Below are 21960 nucleotides of genomic sequence, written 5' to 3'. Positions count from 1 at the left end.
GATCAATGAATGTTATAATGTACAAGGTGTTAAGAGAACACATAAGATCATCCAACTTAGCTGCCAAGGAGAATGGAAGTATCTTACTTGGAAAAGAGATTTTTCAGGAGATGAGCCACATCTTAATAAGACAGTCATGAATAAACCAGAGATAAAAGATAAGAATTAGGTTACTCATGCCATCTTCTCTGTTTTGAACCTACCTGTGGCTAGGTAAATGGGGTGGTTCTGGGCAGGGCTCCATGCCTGCATGGCTGTACGATCTATTTCCTTTAACTTCATTCTGTTAAATAGAACATTTCATAAAGACATATGAATATGAAAGGGGTGACATTGATCAATATGCATTGTATTCATAATCTGCTTTGTTAAATGGCAACTCCTTTATACAACTACTTGAGGAAAATAAAAGTAATTTAAAAATAAATAAAAGAGGCTGGGGATATGGCCTAGTGGCAAGAGAGCTTGCCTCGTATACATGAGGCCCTGGGTTCGATTCCCCAGCACCACATATACAGAAAACGGCCAGAAGTGGCGCTGTGGCTCAAGTGGCAGAGTGCTAGCCTTGAGCAAAAGGAAGCCAGGGACAGTGCTCAGGCCCTGAGTCCAAGGCCCAGGACTGGCAAAAATAAATAAATAAATAAATAAAAGAAATATATTATTTGCCAGGTGCCAGTGGCTCACGCCTGTAATCCTAACTACTCAGGAGGCTGAGATCTGAGGATCAAGGTTCAAAGCCAGCCTAGGCAGCAAAGTCCCTGTGAGCCCCTTATCTCCAGTTAACCACCAGAAAACCAGAAGTGGTACTGTGGTTCAAGTAGTAGAGCACTAGCCTTGACAGTGCCCAGGCCCAGAGTTCAAGCCCAAAGACCAAAAAGAGAGAGAGAGACAGACAGACAGACACAGACAGACATATGAAATATACTAATATATTCTGTAACACAGTACAGAACCATAATGAGCAAACCATTCCAATTTAAGCAATGTTCAAGTAATGCCAATGGACTTAAGACACTGCTTGTTGGAAATATTCAGTATTAACAAACAAACCTGGGTTGACAATACAGTTCAATAACAGAGCACTGACTAGCATGTACAAAGCCCCTAATGTTCAAGTTCCAGAACCACAAAAACTTTGTGGTGCTATTTTGATACAGACATTGGGCTATTCTAGTTATAGATTGAATACCACTTATCCCAAATGCCTGGGACCAGAAATGTTTCAGGTTTCAGAGACGTGTGTGTGTTTCTTAGGGCTGTACTCAGAGCCTGGGTGCTGTCCCTTGGCTTTTATTGCTCAAGGCTCGTACTCTACTACCACTTGAGCCACATCTCCACTTCTGGCTTTTTGGTGGTTAAATAGAGGTGAGAGTCTCAGACTATCCTGCCTGGGCTGGCTTTAAACCATGACTGTCAGATCTCAGCCTCCTGAGTAATTAGGATCACAGACATGAGCCACTGTTGCCCGCTGTGTTTGTTAATACCTACAGACTTTACTACCCTGAAAATCTGAATCCCTACTAGCAGCACAATGCAATTCAGTTGGATAATATCACTGCCCCTCTTGCACTACAGTTATAGTCAACAGCACTATCTTTTCTTTACCTTTGCACTGTTAACTATGCTTAAACTTCTACTAACGTTATTTGTCAGCTTTAAATGATGTCCTTTGACTCCCGGCTATCACAGATATGGCAATATAAACTCTTTTTCTACTTTCTATTTTCTTTCCACTTCTTTTTACTTGGGGTTATTTTTTCTTCCTTATACCCACTTTTGTTTTAGCCTTAGGTATGTAGTTAAATATCCTCAATGCTCTGTAACAGAACCATTTGTCAGTTTCCATAGTCATCTTTAGAAGATTAAGTTCATACTCTTTTAACAGTTTCTCTAGGAGAGCCTTAAATTAACACTATGTTTTAATCTTGTCATTTAAATGTTTTCTATTTGAACATTTTACAGGTGGTAAAATTAAGGAGCAGAAGGGTACATATTTTGCATGCTAGCACAAAAGAGCGAGAGCCAAGATTTGAGATCACAAGTTCAGCTCCAAAGTCCATGTGCTTATTATTTCTTCTTCATTTTTCTTCTTGGGGCTTGAACTCGGAGCCTGGGCACTGTCCATAAGCTCCTTTGCTCAAGGCTAGTGCTCTACCACTTTGAGCCACAGCTCCACTTCCTAGCTACTCAAGAGGCTGAGATCTGAGGATCATGGTTCAAAGCCAGCCAGGGCAGAAAAGCCCATGAGACTCTTACCTCCAACTAACCACCAGAAAACCAGAAATGGCGCTGTGGCTCAAATGGTAGAGTGCTAGCCTTGAGCTGAAGAGCTCAGGGACAGCGCCCAGGCACAGAGTCCATGCCCCATGGCTAATAAAAAAAAAATTTTTTTAATTAATTAACACAGGTATTGGAAGAGTGGCTCAAGTGGTATAGCACCAGTGTAGCAAGCATGAGGCTCTGATTTTGAACTCAAAGACAGAAGAAAAAAAAAAAAGCTTCAAGAGGCTGATTAAAACATCACACCCAATATTATTTTGGGTGAAGCATTCCAGCTTATCCTAAGTAAAGCAGGGAGTGCTCTCTTTTTAAACTTTAATAGTAAGTTCAAATTCCAGCTCTTTCATGAAAACTGCTCTGTTAATCCAATCCACATTGACCTCAATAAGCTCTGTACTGCTTACATGGATGGGTCAGTGCCTCACTTGAGGCATCTTGTAATGACTCTCTGCTTTAGCTAGATACTTCAAAATATCTGATTGGCAAAGATTGTTTTATATTGTCCAATTAGAGTTTTTTACAAATTTAATGTGCTACCTTGTTAATTTTCAATCTCAATTTTTATCTTTTGGGTTTAAAACTGCTGGTATTAAGTATGCAGATGTTTTGAATATGAATGTTTAAAGGAACATAAGTAACTTGATGATCTTGAAAGACCAGTTTTATATAAAACAATTTTCGAATTCTTAACTGCTTAGAGGAACTTTTACTACTTAAAACATGGGGAAATATTGTTAGGTGGAAAAAAGTTCCTGATTTCAGAATAAATCCTAAACAAGAAAAACAAGATAGCTATTTAAAAATGATTAGAATTATGGTATCTCTAGCAGCAAAGGTCCAAGGGCTATTTAGTGAGTGCTTAATGTGTAACACAGAGAAACATTCACAAGTACTACCCCAGTTAAGTGGAATTTCAAAGATTTATTAAGTTTATTTCTTAGTTCAAGTACTCAATGTTCTGTTAGAAGCAGTTCCACTTGAATACAACGGTTAGTGGCATCTGTATAAAAGCAAAAACCCCCACTAAACTACATAATGACTTAGACCATGTAGTAAAGTCTACCACAATCTACCTATTGTACTCACTCTCAAAAGCATTCTAAAATACAGCTTTACTGGATCCATGTGTATTTCCTTCCCTTAAAAACACTCATTTCATTGCAAAAGATTTTCTGGAAATTATAAAGAATGTTTAGATGAAACAATATTTATTTTAAAATAAGACTAGCTTAAAAAGTTGTGTGTAATTTTGTTCAATGTTATATGTTTTAGAATTCACATTATTCATACTTACTTCATTTAAATACATTTTATACAGAACATAGACATTATAAAAATAAAATACAATTTTCCTAAGGACAGTAGCTTATTCATATACCACCAGGAAAATAAAATTTATAGCACAGCAGTTAGTTTGGGCTATGAAACAGACACCATAAGTTTAAATCTCAGTCTCAATGTCTCAGCTCTAATTCTGGTGAGATAACTGTACTTATGGATAGCTTGGCTCCTTTCTTAGCAAAATAATACAGTAAGAGTACCTACAATCATCCCTTGTGAGAACTGAGTTACTACTACTCTATAAGTACTTGAACAGTCCCTAGCATAAATAAATGTTCATAAATGAGGATTACAAAAATCACAATTTTAAAAGTCTATCTCAATTTGTCTTCAGGAACACAGGAAGGAACACCAATGTTCCTTACTTTTCATCCAATAATTGTCCACAATAATTGCATTCAATTAAATGAAATCTTTCTGCTCCTTTTCAAGTTGCAAATTTTGTGAAGCAAACCTATAATCTGAAGAGTACTATTCTTTGAAAACTAGCCAATCTTCATATGCTTTGTATGTGCAGAGCTGGCCCAGTCATCCCTCAGAAAGTGAAAAGTCAAAGAGGTAATGGACTCTATACTTTCAACTCCAAAGTAGCAATATAATCCCTCACCAGCATTCATTTTAGTAAAGATCCATCCTGTCTGCACAAACTAGCTACTAAAGACAGGAACATTTGTTCTACAGGTTTAATTTAGTATTGTCACTATTCTAGGTTCATCTCACCCAACCAAACACGAAGAAAGGAAGCTATTCTGCATTGTTTACTGAATTAAATATACTAATCTGCTGCACGATAAAACTTTCTGAGCTGAAGTTAACCTATGTAAGAATGGAGATACTTCTAATGGCAATGTAACATTTACATTCGACTCTAAAAAAAGATATAAAAATCAAATTTAGTAACATCACCTTATATCACCTCATAAACTTGGGATTTGTAAACCTCATCAAAGCACACAGAAAATTGTAGGTGTGTAGGCATGTTTTTCTAGGCAATGGCCAAATATTTTAATATTCTCAAAAAGGAGAATCTCAAACGATAGCTAATCAACCGGTTCTTTTTATAGTTTACAAATTTCTTTCCACTCATACTGCTATTTCAGAAAATAGTCTAGAATAGTGTAGAAGTAGGATAAGCCAAAGCCATCTGAAATTCAAAATTTCTCAAGTAACTCTAAATGTGTGCAACATTAGTTAATAATTACAAAAACAGTTCAAACTACTCAAAAGTTCTTAAAGCCTATAAACTTTCCCCCAGAACTGTAAGGCAAAACTGGGAAGGAGCACAGAACCACCACTAAAAAGGAAGCCAAATGTTAGCCAGCTCAAGAACTATCGAGATGGAAGGAAAACAAGGATACTGTGATACAAGGAAAAGCTAATTATTAATTAAATGGAGTTACAACTGACGACGAAAAACCAATTTCCAGTTTTCTGCAGACAGTTTAGGAGACCACATCACACCATCACAATTTCAAAACAGACTTATGTAAAATTAGTTCTCTGAGCTTTCGGAAAAATTGATAAGGCTCACGGGTCCAGGCAGTATTTTGAATTAATTTACCCCACAATTTAACTTAGCACCACAACTTTCAGAAAAATCATTCAATACTTAATGCCACTTCCTGGTCATTCCACGTATGGGCTGTGACTGACCGACTATTGATTTCCCGCCCCCCCCATCCAACCCTAAATGATAAGTGGCCTTCCGTTCCAACCTCTGAACCCTTAAAACTGGCAACCGCTCAAATACAAACAAACAAACATCCCAAGCAAACCCGAGTCAGCGAAATCATCGGAGGCTCGTTCCCCTTCCTCGCCCTTGGGGAGCGCATCTCTTTGTGCTCCGGGTCTGAAGGTCTCCTAACCTCAAACTCCGGAGAGCAGCCCGGCGGCGACTCCTGGCGACCGGGCGAGCGGCTGTCCTAAGCCTCAGGGACGTCGGGCTCAGCTGGGAATTGGAGGAGGAGGAGGACGCGCCGGATGGTTGAAGGAGAGCCGAGGCCAGGCGTTGTCCCGCGGAGCCCGAGGACGCCGGGGCGCGCCGTCACCAGGGACCGGGCCTCAGCCTGACGGGGCGGGCGGAGAGCCAGGCCGGGGTCTCAGCTTTGGCCTAGACTTTACCTCAAGCCCTGACGGTCGGCGAGGAGGCCCAGCGGCAGCAGGCCAGCCAACACGCCTAACAGAGACGCTCCGCGGCCGGCGTAGCGCCCTTCGGACTCTCCCAGGATTCGCCACCGCCCCTCCTCCCCGGCCAGGGCCACCTCCACGTTCCGCTCCAACGTGGCAGCCGCAGCCCCGCCCTGCCGGCCGACACTTCCGGATGCGACGTGCTGCCCCGCCCACCCGGCCCGCCACAGCACTTCCGGGAGCCGCTGCGGGGGGCGGGGCCGCGGTGGGAGGGGCCGGGCTCTGGTTGGCCGAGCTCGGGGGTTACGGGTCACGGACACTTCTTTGAGGGTTGGCGCCCTGGGTGTGGACGCCAGATTTGGGATTGAGGATGTGTCCCTCTGGGCGTAGCCAGCGGACTGAGGGACGGCGGTGGCCCGCGGGAACGCCACGTAGCACTGAAGAGCATCGGCAGCACACCGCCAGCCGCAAACCACAGGAAAACCGGGCTGCGAGTACCGTATGGGCCGGTGACCCGGCTCGTTGCCAGTGTGGTGCCACTTATACCAGGGATGCTCAACCTGTGACATCTACAGGAATACCCCCAACTTGGGAAACCTGGGACCCTCTCAAGGCATTTCGTTTAAGGAATAGTGATAGCTTCAAGTAAAACGTAGTCTTTGTGAGTTGCCTGCGTGTACTTTTAGTTTTCGTAGCAAACATTTTAGTGGTCAGGACAGAGGCTTTCTGGACCCACTTTCTCATACCCATGACCCAACGCTCAGCACCATTCCCAAGTGCAACTGGAAGGTAGTTTGCTCTGTGCACACAAAGGTAAGGTGTCACAAGCTGAAGGACTTTGAGTTGGAAGCCAGCCTAAGATGCATAGGGTCTCAATTAAGCTGATACACATACTTTTTTTTTTTTTTTTTTTGCCAGTCCTGGTCCTTGGACTCAGGGCCTGAGCACTGTCCCTGGCTTCCTTTTTGCTCAAGGCTAGCACTGTGCCACTTGAGGCACAGCACCACTTCTGGCCATTTTCTATATATGTGGTGCTGGGGAATTGAACCCCGGGGTTCATGTATTCGAGGAAAGCTCTCTTGCCACTAGGCCATATTCCCAGACACACACACAGCAAGTAAAACGTGGCCAAAACTGCTTAAGCACAAGAAAAAACTTTTTTGTATTCACTGAACTAAGTACCCCTAGTGTCTTACAGGTGTGAACACACAAAACTAAATTTACTTAAACCAAATCTAGCTCAGTTAGCTTACAGTGGCCAATTTCTAGTTATAAATGCCTTCCGTTGTAATTTACACCATCAAGTTAATTTACCTGTAGAGGTGGCCAAAAAAAATCCGACTTTAATTTGAACAAGGTACCTGTGACTCAAGCCTACATTCCCATTATTCAGGATGCTGAGACAAGGATGGTGGCTCTAGGGAATGCCCAGGCAAAAATATCCAAGACTTCGGCTACAAATAATAACCAACAAACAAAGCAGGCTAAAAGTCCAAACTTTGGTATAGCCATAATCAAAAAATAAAGGGCATTCACATGAACAGATAAACTTTGGAACTTTCTCCTTAGTGTCCAATTAACTAGCAAAAACCTGCAAGTGCAACTGGGGCTCAAGTGGTAGATAGAGGTCCAGCTAAAAGGCCTTGAATTCAGCCCTAGTACCAGCATGCACATACACACGCAAGATAATTATTACAACTGAAAACTACAAAATTTAAATTAATTTTTTTGCATCTTATTGGACTATGTTCACTCAATGGTTATCTTTGTCTCCTTTTCTTAAGAGCAGTTAAGTAGCCTGTGTACAAAACCTTCATCAAACTCTAAACTTACAACATGGAAAATGTTCCCTTTAGGAAAATACTTCCATTACCCAAGGCTTGGACTAAATGATACAAAGTCCAATGATAAACTCAATTGCAATGTTAACTTAATCTAAGAAAATGTGAGTTTTTAGTATCAATTTCCTTGCGGTTGACTAGAAATATAAAAATTCCTAGTTTAGATGAGACTAATCTCTAGTAGTGTAAAATATTAGAAAGTGATGGAGTGTTTTTGTAATTTCTCAGAGTAGTTATCAGTACTTGCATTTGTCAGTACACTTAAAGTCTTTCCCATGCATTATCAAAATTTTATCCTTTGTTCTTTCAATATCATGAAGTATCTTAAGAATTTTCTAATGTGAAAATTTTGCTGGTAATACTTGAGACATTGTTACAACCACTTCTCACTAGGACCACCAATAGGCTTGTTATGATTAATACAGTGAGCTTAATTGAATAAAATTCCCCTTCCTGGTGATTGTGATTATATAATGCTCCATCACACCTTAGCCTCCATAATGGACTGAAACATTTCACCTATGCTGCATATTAGAACTGCATAGAATGGAAGCAGTAATAACATTCCCTTGCTTACATCTTTTATAACATAACATCCAAATCCTGCAAAAGTTTTACACAATACGGTCGTAACTACTGTGCAATTTCACCATACAATTTCATTGATTCACACCAACAAGTGACTAGCCTTTACTAAACAAATACTCATTTATCACTTAATACTCAGTTATCACGTTTTCAATGCACCAACTAACACCAATGCTTTAGCCTGAACCCTGGCCAAACTTGAGATTTGCTTTTTATTTTATCTAATCCAAAGTAGAAGTAAGCATTTCATTCCAACCATAGGTAGCTTTATTACTAGAACAATTTAAACTACCAATGCTGATGTTACCTATACTATTTAATAAAAGAAAAGGAACAAGATGTTGAAGCAATTTTATTTTTTTTTTAAAAAGCATCATAACCATAGCTTGATACAAGCCTAGGTTTGACCTAGGTTTGCTTTGTAGTCATCATCCAATTTCACTGGCAGTATCATTTTTATTTGTTTGCTGTCCTGTTATTTGGTTATTTTCTTGATAATCCATTTTTATAAATTGTCATGAAATTAATCTGCGCAAGTAGGCAATAGCATTATTTACAGGTTGGTCTTCAATAATCACATGTTGGAAAACTGCAACTCAAGGACTACCTGTATCTAAAAAAGTAAGCAAACATTAATTACTTCCAATTATTTAAATTTACTTTAATGTACTACTAAACAAGTCTCATCCCAGAGCAAATAAAAAATGTAGACTTCTCAGATTTTTAGATTTAAAATTCTGAATTACAACCATCACAAAACACAAATACAATGCCATTTGCTCTATAACAGCCAAGAGCATGTTTAGCTGAACAGAGGAAGCCAATCAATGTTTTCGTTTTTTAAAATGTTTCATAAGGGGCTGGGGATATGGCCTAGTGGCAAGAGAGCTTGCCTCGTATACATGAGGCCCTGGGTTCGATTCCCCAGCACCACATATACAGAAAACGGCCAGAAGTGACGCTGTGGCTCAAGTGGCAGAGTGCTAGCCTTGAGCAAAAGGAAGCCAGGGACAGTGCTCAGGCCCTGAGTCCAAGGCCCAGGACTGGCCACAAAAATAAAAAAAAAAAACAAACAAAATGTTTCATAAACCTTTAGATAAGGGCTTCAAAATCAACTTTTAGGTTTGTATACATTTAAAAAATAGAAAATACAGAAATATAATAAATATACAGAGAGCCTGTAACCCTAAGACAAGGTTAAAAGCCAAGCTAAGCAGACAAATTCAAGACCCTTAACTACTCCAATTATCAACAAGCAGATGGAAGTGGAGTATGGCTCAAGTAGATCTTTTGAGCCAAAAAGCTAAGAGAGGGTATGAGGCCCTGAGTTCAAGCCCTAGTACCATCACAATAAATCATCTATCTACAGCACCCTTATATATACATCTACATACATCTATCTATCTGTCTATATACCTACAGCACCCTTATATATACATATAAGCAAATTTGAAAAACGTCTAGCATGCCTAATCAGCAACAGAATTGGTGTTCTGTTTGAGATTCTCAGCTTCATTTTCTTTCCTACTTTTGTTCCTTCCTATTATTGCTCTCTATTATTGATAGGACTATAATCCCCTGGTATACTTAGGTGTTATTTCTAATAATTTCAGGGACTAAAAGGATTGTATTGTTATTTTTAATTAATTTATTTGAACTCATGGTCTGAGCACTATCCCTGGCTTCTGTTGCTCAAAGCTAGCACTCTACCACTTGAGCCACAGCACCACTTCTGGCTTTTTTCTGTTTATGTGGTACTGAGGAATCGAACCCAGGGCTTCACGCATGCAAGGCAAGCACTCTATCACCAAGCCATATTCCCAGCCCTGTATTGTTATTTTTAAAAGATAACTTTTTTTGGGGGGGGCTGGGGATATAGCCTAGTGGCAAGAGTGCCTGCCTCGCATACACGAGGCCCTAGGTTCGATTCCCCAGGTTCGATTCCCCAGCACCACATATACAGAAAACGGCCAGAAGCGGTGCTGTGGCTCAAGTGGCAGAGTGCTAGCCTTGAGCGGGAAGAAGCCAGGGACAGTGCTCAGGCCCTGAGTCCAAGGCCCAGGACTGGCCAAAAAAAAAAACAAAAAACAAAAAAGATAACTTTTTGACCTTTTCCCATTGCATTTCTCAGATCTAATTATTAATCTGGAAGCTTTGAAACCCTATTTTACTTTAATTCAGACTTCAGTATCAATCTTATTCTCTAGTAAATATCAACTTTCTGTTGACCAAATAAAGCTCTTACCTTACTATAGATATTCAAATTCTTGATCAAAGAAATTGGACGGATGACACTTCCTAAGAAAAATACCTTTCAGTTTTATTCCTGTAAGGGAAAAACATTCAGACAGGCAAATCACTACAATCATATATAATTAAATCTCACAATTTTCTTTTTCTATAATGTCCTCATCCACATACATTTAATCACAACAAATCATGATGTGAACAGCAGTGGAAAAGTTTAATCATTGGACATTTACCCTTTCTCATTAAGGCTCTACTACTCATGGTTTTTCATTGCTTTACCTAGCAAGAGTCTATTTCAGTAAGTTTCCATTGTATAGTGTAGAACAGATAAGACCTCTGATTTTACTATGAATGGAAAAAAGAAGGATTCTTTCACTGGGCACCAGTGGCTCATGCCACTGAGATCTGAGAATTGTGGTTCAAAGCCAGTGTGGGCAGGAAAGCCTGTGAGACTTTATTTCCAATTAATAACTCAAAAGCCAAGTGGAGCTATGGCTTAAATGGTTCAGCGCATGCCTTGGCACAAAGAATCTCAGGAATGGCACTAGCCCTAGGACCAACACCAACACACACACACACACACACACACACACACACACACACACACACACACACACTTTATTTCAAGCAAAGTGCTGGTGCCTCTTACCTGTAATCCTAGCTACTTAGGAAGCTGAGACCTGAGGATCAAGGCTCAAAGCCAGCCGAGCAAAAAGGTCATGAGACTCTGATTTCCAACAAACTACTCAGAAAAGGCCAGAAGTGGTACTGTTGTACAGTGCTGCCCTTGAGCTAAAGAAGCTCAGAGATAGCCCCTAAGGCCCTGAGCTCAAGCCCCAGGACCAGCACCAAAAAAATAAATAAAATTTATTCACCTCATCTTGAAGTAAATTCTCAGCATCAGGCCTGATATGGAAAGGGTCACTACTTCATTATAAAACTGCTTAATCCTTACCTATGTTATGCTTTTGTAATTAAGCAAGATTTCATAGGGAAACATTTCAAAAGAAAAGGGGAGCATTTTTTCTTCTAGCAAGGAAATTGACAATAGTAATAAAAGAAAGTAAAAGACAAATTGTTAAGTCTCTAGCACCAAATGTGTTCTACCATGGGCATTCTGATTGCTTGACGTAGTATTTATTTTTTAATCTCAAAGAGGCAGAAGCCCAGAGACTGGGAAATAGCAGCACAAGGAAAATAACGTATGCTCATAATGGAAAAAAAAAAATTCAGGGGCTGGTAATATGGCCTAGTGGCAAGAGTGTTTGCCTTATATAGGTGAAGCCCTGGGTTTGATTCCTCAGAACCACATATATAGAAAAGGCCAGAGATGGCGCTGTGGCTTAAGTGACAGAGTGCTAGCCTTGAGCAAAAAGGAGCTAGGGACAGTGCTCAGGCCCTGAGTCCAAGCCCCAGGGCTGGCCAAAAAAAAAAAAAAAAATCAAGCTTTTGGGGAAGAGACCAAAATGTTTCAATGATGCTGAATACCATATCCTTCATTAAACAAATCTTTTTGTAACTGCATATTAAGTAATTTGGTGACATAGTTAAAACAACTCTGAACAGTGTAACCCTTGCAATATAGTGGCATCCCAAAAAATATCTGAATGGGTACCCAATTTATAGCAATAATTCTAGTTCAAATTAGAAACTTGGAGTATCACATCAGTTATTTAACATCTATACCTACAGCTATATGTAAGGGAAAGGGCAAACTAAAACTAAATCATACATCTTAGAAAAAAGAAGCCAAGGATAGTGCTTGGGCTCTGAGCTCAAGCCTCAGGAGGGGCCAAAAGGGGGGGGGGGGGAGGGCACTGCTTCTAATTTGCTTAAATACTAACTTCTTTAATAAATTGGAACTGCTACATCTACTTCAAGGGTGAGTATTCACTATACCCTTGTACACAGTTACCTCCTTCAATGTACCAGGACCAAGTCTGAAGACAAGCTTTCATCTTGGCAGTTTGTTTGGATCAATCTTTCTCTCTAAAGGAAGCTAGCTATTCTTTTAAGACACTTAGACGTTGAAAAGGTGTGCATGTGAGGAACTAAATTCTATAGATAATAGACAGAAAGGAACCAAAGTGCCAGGTGAGCCTGGAAGCTGATGCCCTCCTCTCCTTCAGTATGTAGCAGTCCGGGCCTGAATCTCTCTGAGCCAGAACCACCCAGACTCACAGAACTGAGATAGTGTCTTAAGCATTTTTCCCTCTCTTTAAAACATGGTCTGGGGGGCTGGGGATATAGCCTAGTGGCAAGAGTGCCTGCCTCGGATACACGAGGCCCTAGGTTCGATTCCCCAGCACCACATATACAGAAAACGGCCAGAAGCGGCGCTGTGGCTCAAGTGGCAGAGTGCTAGCCTTGAGCGGGAAGAAGCCAGGGACAGTGCTCAGGCCCTGAGTCCAAGGCCCAGGACTGGCCAAAAAAAAAAACATGGTCTGGGTGGGATTTCAAATTTTTGCCTGGGGCCAGCCTCAGGTTGCATCTTCCTACCTACTGCCCATACAGGCATATATCACCAGGCCTGGCCTGAGTGGAGATGTGCCGCCCCTCCCTGGTCTTGAGCTGCAATTCTCTAAATCTCCACCTCTCAAGAAGTGGGGGACACAAGCATAAGCCACCTTGCCTAGCCTTATTTGGAACTATTTAATATTGGCTAGTAGAGGGTCACCCCATACTCATACCCCAAAAGCAAAATGTGTAACTTATAAGTTAACCGAAAAGATTCAAGCCAACACAAATTTAAAACTCAAGGCGGCTTTCAAAGTTTATGTCTGCCTTCACAGAGTTATAAAAAACCAAACAGAAGCCTTCTCCCTGTGTACTAACCTTTGCACAATGCTTGGTATACACTAATAAACATTAGCTGTCATTATTCTTTCCTGTGTGGCCAGTCCCCATCACGTCTATCCACAAGACTGGCAATTAGATTTCACTAAGGCCTTTTTGGAAAAAAAAAAATAATATTTCACTGGGACAACTGTCCATTTTCAAGTCACTGCTATTATTCCAGGAATAGCTAATAGCTCTGAAACAAAGACATACATACTACCTTTCTTGCAGATATCAAACCATTACCTTCCAAGATCTGTGTAACTTGTCCAGATATTTCCAAGAGTATAATTCCTGAAAAAAGAGATATTTTCTTTTAAGTCATTTTGTGCAAAGGTCAATGCCTTCTGCAGTAACACTAGCTTTTTGTAAAGCTCACATATCCTCATTTAAACATTTGGTAATCACAACAGTTCATTATGTGAACAGCAGTGAAAGGTTTAATCATCGGATATGGACTTTCTAAAGAATGCAAAGATTGCTGGGCAGCAGTGGCTCATACTGTAAGACTAGCTACTTAGGAGCCTGAGATTTGAGGACTGAAATTTGAAGCCAACCTGGGCAGGAAAAGTCTATGAGACTCTATCTCCAAATGACCAGAAAAATGGAAGTGGCACTATGGCTCAAAATGGCAGAGCTCAGGGACAGCACCAGGCCCTGAGTTAAAGCCCCAAGACCAAAAAAAAAAAAAAGAAAGAAAGAAAGAAAGAAAAAGAAAAAGCAAGCAAAGATGTAGCGGGGTGCTGGTGGCTCACATCTATAATACTAGCTACTTACTAAGGAGGCTGTGATCTGAGGATCTCAAGTGGCAAAGCACTAACATTATGAGCAAAAAAAGTTCATGGACCACTGAAGACCCAGGACTGGCACATATACAAAGATACAAAGCAAAAATGTAGCCAAATATCAACTTGAGGATCTTAAAAGGCACTAAGATCACATTCCTACTTCCTCTTCCTGAGGAACTCTTCAAGAGTAAGTATCACACACCTCCATCCCACTTTCTGGCTTCGGTTAAGTAAGCCAGTGGGTTCTACTCATTGAGTCTTTAAGCAATTTTTTTTTCCTAAGAGCAGTTCTCTGCAACTCATTTGCACTATAGTGAGATGGAATCCAATCAAGCAGAAAAGAGCCATTACTGCAGGTACTGAACTGGTTCCCTTTTAAGCAGTTTAAGTTACTGTTGAACCCATTTTAACAGCACTCCATGATGAACCTACAGCTCTACTTCCATGGTGGGCTCAACTGCCATTTCAAAGGTAAGTACTCTTCAATAGTAACCACTTCAAAAATATTTTAGTGATCCTAACTCAGAATTTGAATACTGGAGCTGGGGATATGGCCTAGTGGCAAGAGTGCTTGCCTCATTCATATACATGAGGCCCTGGGTTCAATTCCTCAGCACCACATATACAGAAAATGGCCAGAAGTGGCGCTGTGGCTCAAGTGGCAGAGTGCTAGCCTTGAGCAAAAAAGAAGCCAGGGACAGTGCTCAAGCCCTGAGTTCACGGCCTAGGACTGGCCAAAAAAAAAGAATTTGAATACTATTATATTCTAATCCTATTTTTCCCTTACATCCTCTAATTTCAAATACATAGTTTTGTTAAGCATCAAAAAATTCATCTTGCCAGGCACCAGTGTAATCCTAGCTACTCAGGAGATCTGAGGATCCTGGTTTGAAGCCAGCCTGGGCAGAAAAGTCCCGTGAGACTCTCATTTCCAATAAACTACTCAAAAAAGCCGGAAGTGGCATGGTAGCTCTAGTGGTAGAGCTAGCCTTGAGCACAAAGAGGCTCAGGAACAGCACCCAGGCCCTGAGTTCAAGCCCCAGGACCGCCCCCCCACAAAAAAAAATAAATACTTCTTAAGCTGTTGTCACTAATCTCAAAAGAGTACCTTCTAGGTTTCCCACAAAGTTTTGAGTCTTTAACAAAAAAAGTGGCCACACAATATCACCACCGATGAAAATATGGCATAACTTGAACTCATCCATCTGGTGAAAATTTGATCCTCATCATGCTGGTGAAAAGGTAAAACAGTGTACTTCTTTTTGGAAATAATCTGGAAGTGCCTCACTAAATAGTTAGCATATGACCTAGTAATTTCACTTAGGTATACAATAAAGCAAACAGGTCCACACAAAAACTTATAAACCAATGTTCACAGTATCATTCATAACAGTCAAAAAATGCTAACAACCTCAAAGTTGGGCTGAAAACATGGCTCAAGCAAGAAGCCCCAGAACACCCCCCCCCCAAAAAAAAAAATCACAAATGAATGTAGCCAGGTCCTGGTGTCTCTCACCTGTAATCCTAACTTCTTAGGAGGCTGAGATTGGAGACTGCAGGGGCAGAGAAGTCTTTTTTAAGATACTCATCACCAATTATCCACCAGAAGTGGAACTGTGGCTCAAGTGTAGAGTAGCCTTAAGGATAGTGCCCAGGTCCAGAATTCAAGCCCTAGGAACAGGAGAAAAAAAAAAAAGGATGAATAAATTGTGGCTTATACATACAATGGAATTCAGCAATGAAAAGAAATTAAGGATGGATATGTTACAATTTTGCTGAACTATGATTCCATTTTATGTGAGGAATACAGAACAGGCAAATCCACACAAAGTAAATTAGCTGTTTCTAGGGACCAGAGAGAGGGAGGGCTAGCTGTAAGTATTGGTTTCTTTTTAACACAACGAAAATATTCAAAAATTGGCCAAGTCCTGTACTTCCAGCTATTTAGGAGACTGAATTGGGAAGGTTAAGTAATCCTAGTGCCACAATTTCAAACCCAGCCTGGGCAACAACAGTGAGATCTACCTCAAACAAACAAGCTGGACGCTGGTGGCTCACACCAGTAACCCTAGCTACTCAGGAGGCTGATATCTGAAGGCTGTGGTTCAAAGCCAGCCCAGGCAAGAAAGTCCATGAGACTCTGATCTTCCAATTAACCACCAGAAAACTGGAAGTGGATCTATGGCTCCTTGAGCAAGAGCTCAGGGACAGCTTCCAGGCCCCACTACTGACAAAAATAAGTAAATAAAATAAAATTAAAATAAAGTTCAGTGTGGCACAGAGCTGGCCTAGCATTTACAGGGCCCAGGCTTCCATCCTCAGCATTGCAAAATACTGATTGTGCTGATTGTTGCCAATTGTCTAAGCATATGCTGTACGGTATTCAAACTGTCAAGAAAACTGTTAAGAAGTGTAACTTTTTCTCAAATATAAACTAGAAACAATGCCATTTTTTCTTATTTATCTTAATTCAGATCTTAATTGGCTGAGTACTTAAAAAAAAAAGAAGTATTTCAACCCTATCCCTAGCCGCATCTATATATCCAAACGCATTTGCCTTGGTCATCCCACAACATCTACAGTTCAGACTATTCTTAGGCCTGTGCCTTTTAACAAGACACAAGTAAAAGCTGTTAGTTTCATTCAGTTAAGGTAGAAACCCATCATTATGAAAAGCAGGTGTGAATAAGTAATATCTTGACAGCAATTTTTTAATGGATCTAAACAAAATAGAAAGAGGAAAGGAAATAATCTTGTTAGGTCTACAAATCGAGTTACATGAGCTAGATAGAGTCAGTTATGAGTTACTAACACGACTGTTTTCCCACCACGGTTTGTAACGTTATGGAGGAGGCAGTTTAACTTGCTGAGTCTCTTTGTCGAAGATAAAATAAAAACGATGCCCTAAATTGACCCCTTTTCTTATTTCTATTAAAACTCAAGTCTCCGCGTGTAAATACAAAGGATTTAAACGAGGCACTGCTGTGAAACCTCAATTCTGAAAGCAATCAACGATGCCCCATTTCCCCACCGCACTGCAGCTTCCCAGATCCCTAAGGGTCTCACCTCACTGGCTTCCCTCATGGTGTCAAAATGACTTTCGGAAAAGGAACCACCACTGAAATAAGACTCGGCAGCTCCTCATCCAAGCTCCTCTGGAATCTCATGCTGCCACACGCGACTACGTGTCCTCCCCATCACCAGCTGAAATGTAAGGAAATGATTAGCACCTCAGAAAGTCACTTACGCCTCCATGCTTTCTCCATGCTCTGTTTCTTGGACACCGTGACCACCATCACTACTACCCACCAGTCCCCCTCTCGCCGTACCCTCAACAGTTCTAGAAACCATGTGCAGAGATCCACCGGCCTGCAGTGGATTCGCCTTCATTTTTGGTTCTGCCTCGCGGCTTCTCATTCCCTCTACCAGCCTCACAAAGACGTGATGGAGACGGATTCACTAGGAGCAGCCGAGAGGAACTGAGGCGCCAACTGCAAAGTCGCTACCCACTCGGCAACCCAGAGAGCGAGCCCTGCGTTCCTAATTGGCTGCGGCGATATCACCTGGCTTCCGATTGGCTATGGCAACGAGCTCTGCGCCTACCGCGACACAAGGTGGAAGCCGAGTCGTTTAAACGTCGAAGGGCGGGACTAAGGTTAATCGTGATTCAAGTTATCGCGGGAATTTGAAGCGGGAGCCTCACGAAACAAGACGACCCCAAGATGCTATGCAGCGGGGCTTCCAGGACCTGGGACACTGTGGGAAGCCGGGAGCGCGGTCTGTCCTCCCCTCCCCCCACACCCCCGGCACGTGAGAGCCGGCCAGCAGCTACCGGATCGGTCGGACTATCGGCGGGGTGGGCGGGGTCAGGAGGCCGGTGTTGGGCCTGACAGGCTGTAGGCCGGTGGGAGGTGACATTGCGTCACGACGTTTACGTGACGTGCGTGTTTGTGGGGCGGGAAACGTGACAGGGCCGCTTCGGAAATCCGACTTTGGCTCCTGTAGGATTCAGGGCTCACCTCCAAGTTTGCACCTTCTTTCTACCTACCTTCCGGTTACCGGTTATCTTTGACGGCGGTTATCCACTAGGGGATCTGCTTGCCTTGGTCTTGTTATTCCACTGAGGATCGCACCGGAGCCCGGTGTTATCCTGGGGCATACCTGTAATCCTTGCACTTAGGGGGCGGTGGTCAAAGATACCAAGTTCTAGGCCAGCCCAGGCTACTTAGCCCTGGAAAGAAACAATGAAAACACAAGGAGGGGCCAGTGGGAAAAACTACATTAAGCGTGCCCGGTCCTTTTAGATTGCATGGCTTCGTGGTAGATTGAATGGCATCGTGGTTAGGTAGAGTACAAGCCAGATTTTTGCCTGACCTGCCTAACTCTGAGATTGTTCACTACTTGTTAGCCCAACTTTGCAAGACAGGCCTGACGCCCAATCTGGCTGGTAGGAAGTTGTATTTAGCACAATTTCAGACCAATCTAACCTGAACTCAGATTCTGTTGGTATAGGTTATTCAAATAAGCATGGAAGGCATAGTTGAGGAGAAGTGTGGGTAAATGAGAAGCCTGCCCACAAAGAAGTATAAGTTAAACGATTGGAAAGCATTTTTATGAAAAAAGAGCTAATGGAGTAGGAAGAGTGTAAAATGGGATGGAAATGCTGATAAATCTAGGATTGTAGAGTGGAAAAGTACCTTAGAGGAAAATTTTATGATTTAAATTCCAGGTTATGGAATTTCTCAGCAGCCATTGGCTTTTCATTTGTCTCTGGCATTACTGGAGTTTTGTCTTGGACCCAAATCCGGTTTTGCTTTTGTTGTTTTCCAGAGAGGGTCTTGCACTTTTTGCCAGAGCAGGCCTCAGACCAAAATCTTCCTACAGAAGTTGCCCAGGAACCAGGATGACAGTCATGAACTATCATAGTCAGCTGATTTGTAGAGATGGAGTTTTACCAACTCTTTGCCTGGGCTGGTAATCTCTGCCTGCTTCCCAAGTAACTGGAAATAGAGCTATGCACTGAGAATACTAATGTAAAAAAAAAATGGCAAGTAGGATTTGAACTCAGGTCCATGTACTTGGTAGGCAAACACTCTACTACTTGAGCCACACCTCCAACCCTTTGTGTGTGAGGTTATTTTTTAGACAGCCTCCTATTTGTCCAAGCTGGAATTGGACTACGTGGCCTCCCATGCTGCTGGGACCCCAAGTGCACAGCGTCACACCCCACTTATAGAGGTGGTGTTTTGTGAAATGTTGCTCTGAATTACCTCAAACTGTAATGTCTTCCTCTTTCTTAGGTGGGATTATAAGCAATAGCCACCATATTTGCTCCCCACAAAAATAAATATATTTAAAACAAATTTACAAAGTGTTTGAATATACTAACGGGCTGTAGCACTGTCCTGTTTTCTCATTGCCTTACTATATACACTTTTTTTATTTGAAAGTTTGTTAGCAAGAATTTTAAAATAAACTTCTCAGTTTCCTTCTCAGACCACAGTTTTGAGTTCACAAACAAGGTTGCCTTATTGTGTATATTATCGAAAGATCTATCGGCTAGGACTGGGTAGTTCCTTTGTATCTTCTTTAAAGAATAAAAGATGGGGTAGGGGGACACGGGGTGATGAGGGAGGAGGTAACAAGTTGGATAAGAAATGTACTTGCCTTACATATGAAACTGTAACCCCTTTGTACTTCACTTTGACAGTAAAGAAGAAGAAAAAAAGAATAAAAGATATAGTAAAAATTGTGTTGTATTTTTACATTTTAAGGCATGACTTTATGTCTATTTCATATGTTTGGAAATATATTATTTGGTAATTTACATTAGGTGGCTTTATTCTCCAGAAAATATCATCTGCTTTAGTACTATTTAAGACATTTTCCTGTTCATCCTGTAATGATTTCCATTTCTTCTAGGTGGTTATCTAGATGCAAGCACAGTTCAAGTCTCAACAGCAACATATTTTCTTCAACAAAGAGCAGGATTGGCAACGAGCTGTATCAGCATTGCTCATTAGTGATGGTGTGTCTGACTCTCAAGTGGCAGCTTCGGTGGGAGCAGCTTCAGTGACACCCCAGCAGTGAAAGTTCACAGGGCTTTATGGACTTTGGGCTTGGGAAACGTGATGCTGATGAAAGAAACACCACTTGCCTCTGAAACTTTTGTCGATGGCAGTGGGTATTTTTGGTCATTGGAGAACACCTCTTGGGTTTTTTTGTCAACAGAACATTAGGAATAGTGACATAGGGATCACAGCCTTGGCTGTTAGGTCCAATGCCATGGCTCACAGTGTTCAAATGGCAAAGGCTTTAGGGGTATGTGTCAATGGACACAACATGAGGTGCACATGTTAGCACTGTTTCAGCCAACGGGTTGCATTTGATTCCTTTTTGATCCTTGCTACTTGCTGAGATTGATAAATGCATTTCAGAATTTTCACAGCATTCACTTTACTAATGGCACGGTGCACATTGGCAGCACTAGTGGAATTAATGGAACTCAGAGAACAGGACTTACCAAAGCTGGAGGGAATCTTAAATAACCAGGAACATCTCCCAAACCATGTACTGGCATTGAGTGCATTGTGTGGCCCAGTTCTTCAGTGAGAGCATGGCTAGCACATTGGAATATCTGTGCTGGCTAGGCCTGCCTCCTTTTCAAAACTGCTTTAGCACCATCTGCTTTGTTTTGTTTTGTTTTGTTTTTTGGCCAGTCGTGGGGCTTGTACTCAGGGCCTGGGCACTGTCCCTGGCTTTGTTTTGCTCAAGGCTAGCACTCTGCCACTTGAGCCACAGAGCCACTTCTGGCTGTTTTCTATATATGTGGTGCTGGGGAATCAAACCAAGGGCTTCATGTATACGAGGAAAGCACTCTTACCACTAGGCCATATCCCCAGCCCTACTGCTGCCTCACCATCTGCTTTTGACATTTAATTAATAATCTGTTTGACATTTAATAATAGGAACTGTTATGGGAAGAGAATTTAAAGGATCTCTACTGCCTGGAACCTTTAGGAAAATTAATTGAAGCCCAAGCTATTTTTTTACTTTACCTGATACTGCCAGTAATTAGATCATTAAGCTGGACACCAGTAGTGCACACCTCTAATCCTAGCTACTCAGGAGGCTGATCTATTGATCCCAGTTTGAAGTCAGGCGTGAGCCAGCAGCACCTAGTTGCTATGGTCTTGAGAAGGGTGTCTCTGCCTGCCTGTGTAAGCCTGGACCATAAGTTGCCTATCTTTGGTTTCCCATGGTAGCTGGCATGGGTGTGTGCCATGGAGTCCAGCTTCTTCCATGAAGATATGATCTGTGGACTCTTCAGCTTGCGTTGACCTTGGCACCATGGTCATCCCACTCTTCCTTCTCACCTGCCTAGGAAACAAGTACATGTCTGTGCTAAGCCATATTCCCAGCCCCTACTACCTCTTAGCATTTTGCATTATTTGTCAAGTGTTGAGTAAATTAGGCAGATAAATGATGAACATGAGAATATTTCCTTCACTGCTTTGTAACCAGTTAATTGCTCTTGCACTTCAGAAAGCAATCATAGTCTTGTTGGATTTACCTAATAGACATTACAATGAAATCAATGATTCATTCCTATTTGGTTAGTGTAGTTGGTTATAATTTCTATTCTGCATTTTGGTTCTCTCTTCAGCAAAAACATTCTCTATTTCATCCATCCTTCGAACAAATAGTTCTTGGACAACTGGATATGCACATGCAAAGGAATGCAACAGAAAGACCTAACTAAAAAGTAAAGCTATAATATGGTAGAGTGCTTGCCTAGCATGCATGAAGCCCTGGTTTCCATTCCTCAGCACCACATACACAGAAAAAGCCAGAAGTGGCGCTGTGGCTCAAGTGGTAGAGTACGAGCCTTGAGCAAAAGCAGCTCA

The 21960-nt window shown here is 41.6% G+C and overlaps 1 protein-coding gene and 1 long non-coding RNA gene across 31 annotated transcripts in view; both read right to left on the bottom strand.

Moving 5' to 3' along the window:
• The window catches only part of Sec31a (SEC31 homolog A, COPII coat complex component), a 69884-nt gene extending 63324 nt beyond the window's left edge, over window positions 1-6560 (bottom strand). For 6 of the 28 annotated variants that reach the window (XM_048364573.1, XM_048364575.1, XM_048364579.1 and 3 more), the window contains exons 1-2: window positions 5743-6559; window positions 204-283 (exon numbers count right to left, since the gene is read on the bottom strand). In XM_048364573.1, the coding sequence (XP_048220530.1) occupies window positions 204-283; window positions 5743-6317 (655 nt within the window). In that variant the 5' untranslated portion in view covers window positions 6318-6559. Of the gene's footprint in view, window positions 1-203; window positions 284-5486 lie in introns of all 28 variants that reach the window. The other 22 variants (XM_048364580.1, XM_048364595.1, XM_048364589.1 and 19 more) reach the window with 10 other exon arrangements.
• Window positions 6561-8421: 1861 nt separating this feature from the next.
• Window positions 8422-17679, bottom strand: LOC125364852. Of its 3 annotated transcripts, none has more exons than XR_007213577.1 (5): window positions 17363-17679; window positions 17120-17257; window positions 13512-13559; window positions 10423-10503; window positions 8422-8790 (listed from the first exon to the last, which is right to left on the bottom strand). It is a non-coding gene; the product is annotated as an uncharacterized LOC125364852 (long non-coding RNA). The 3 variants fall into 3 exon arrangements; XR_007213575.1 differs by having other exon boundaries at window positions 17383-17679; XR_007213576.1 differs by having other exon boundaries at window positions 17564-17679.
• Window positions 17680-21960: the final 4281 nt, after the last annotated feature.

This window comes from Perognathus longimembris, chromosome 16 (genome assembly GCF_023159225.1).
Source record: "Perognathus longimembris pacificus isolate PPM17 chromosome 16, ASM2315922v1, whole genome shotgun sequence".
Taxonomy (NCBI): domain Eukaryota; kingdom Metazoa; phylum Chordata; class Mammalia; order Rodentia; family Heteromyidae; genus Perognathus; species Perognathus longimembris.
This window is presented reverse-complemented; position numbering and strand designations above follow the sequence as displayed.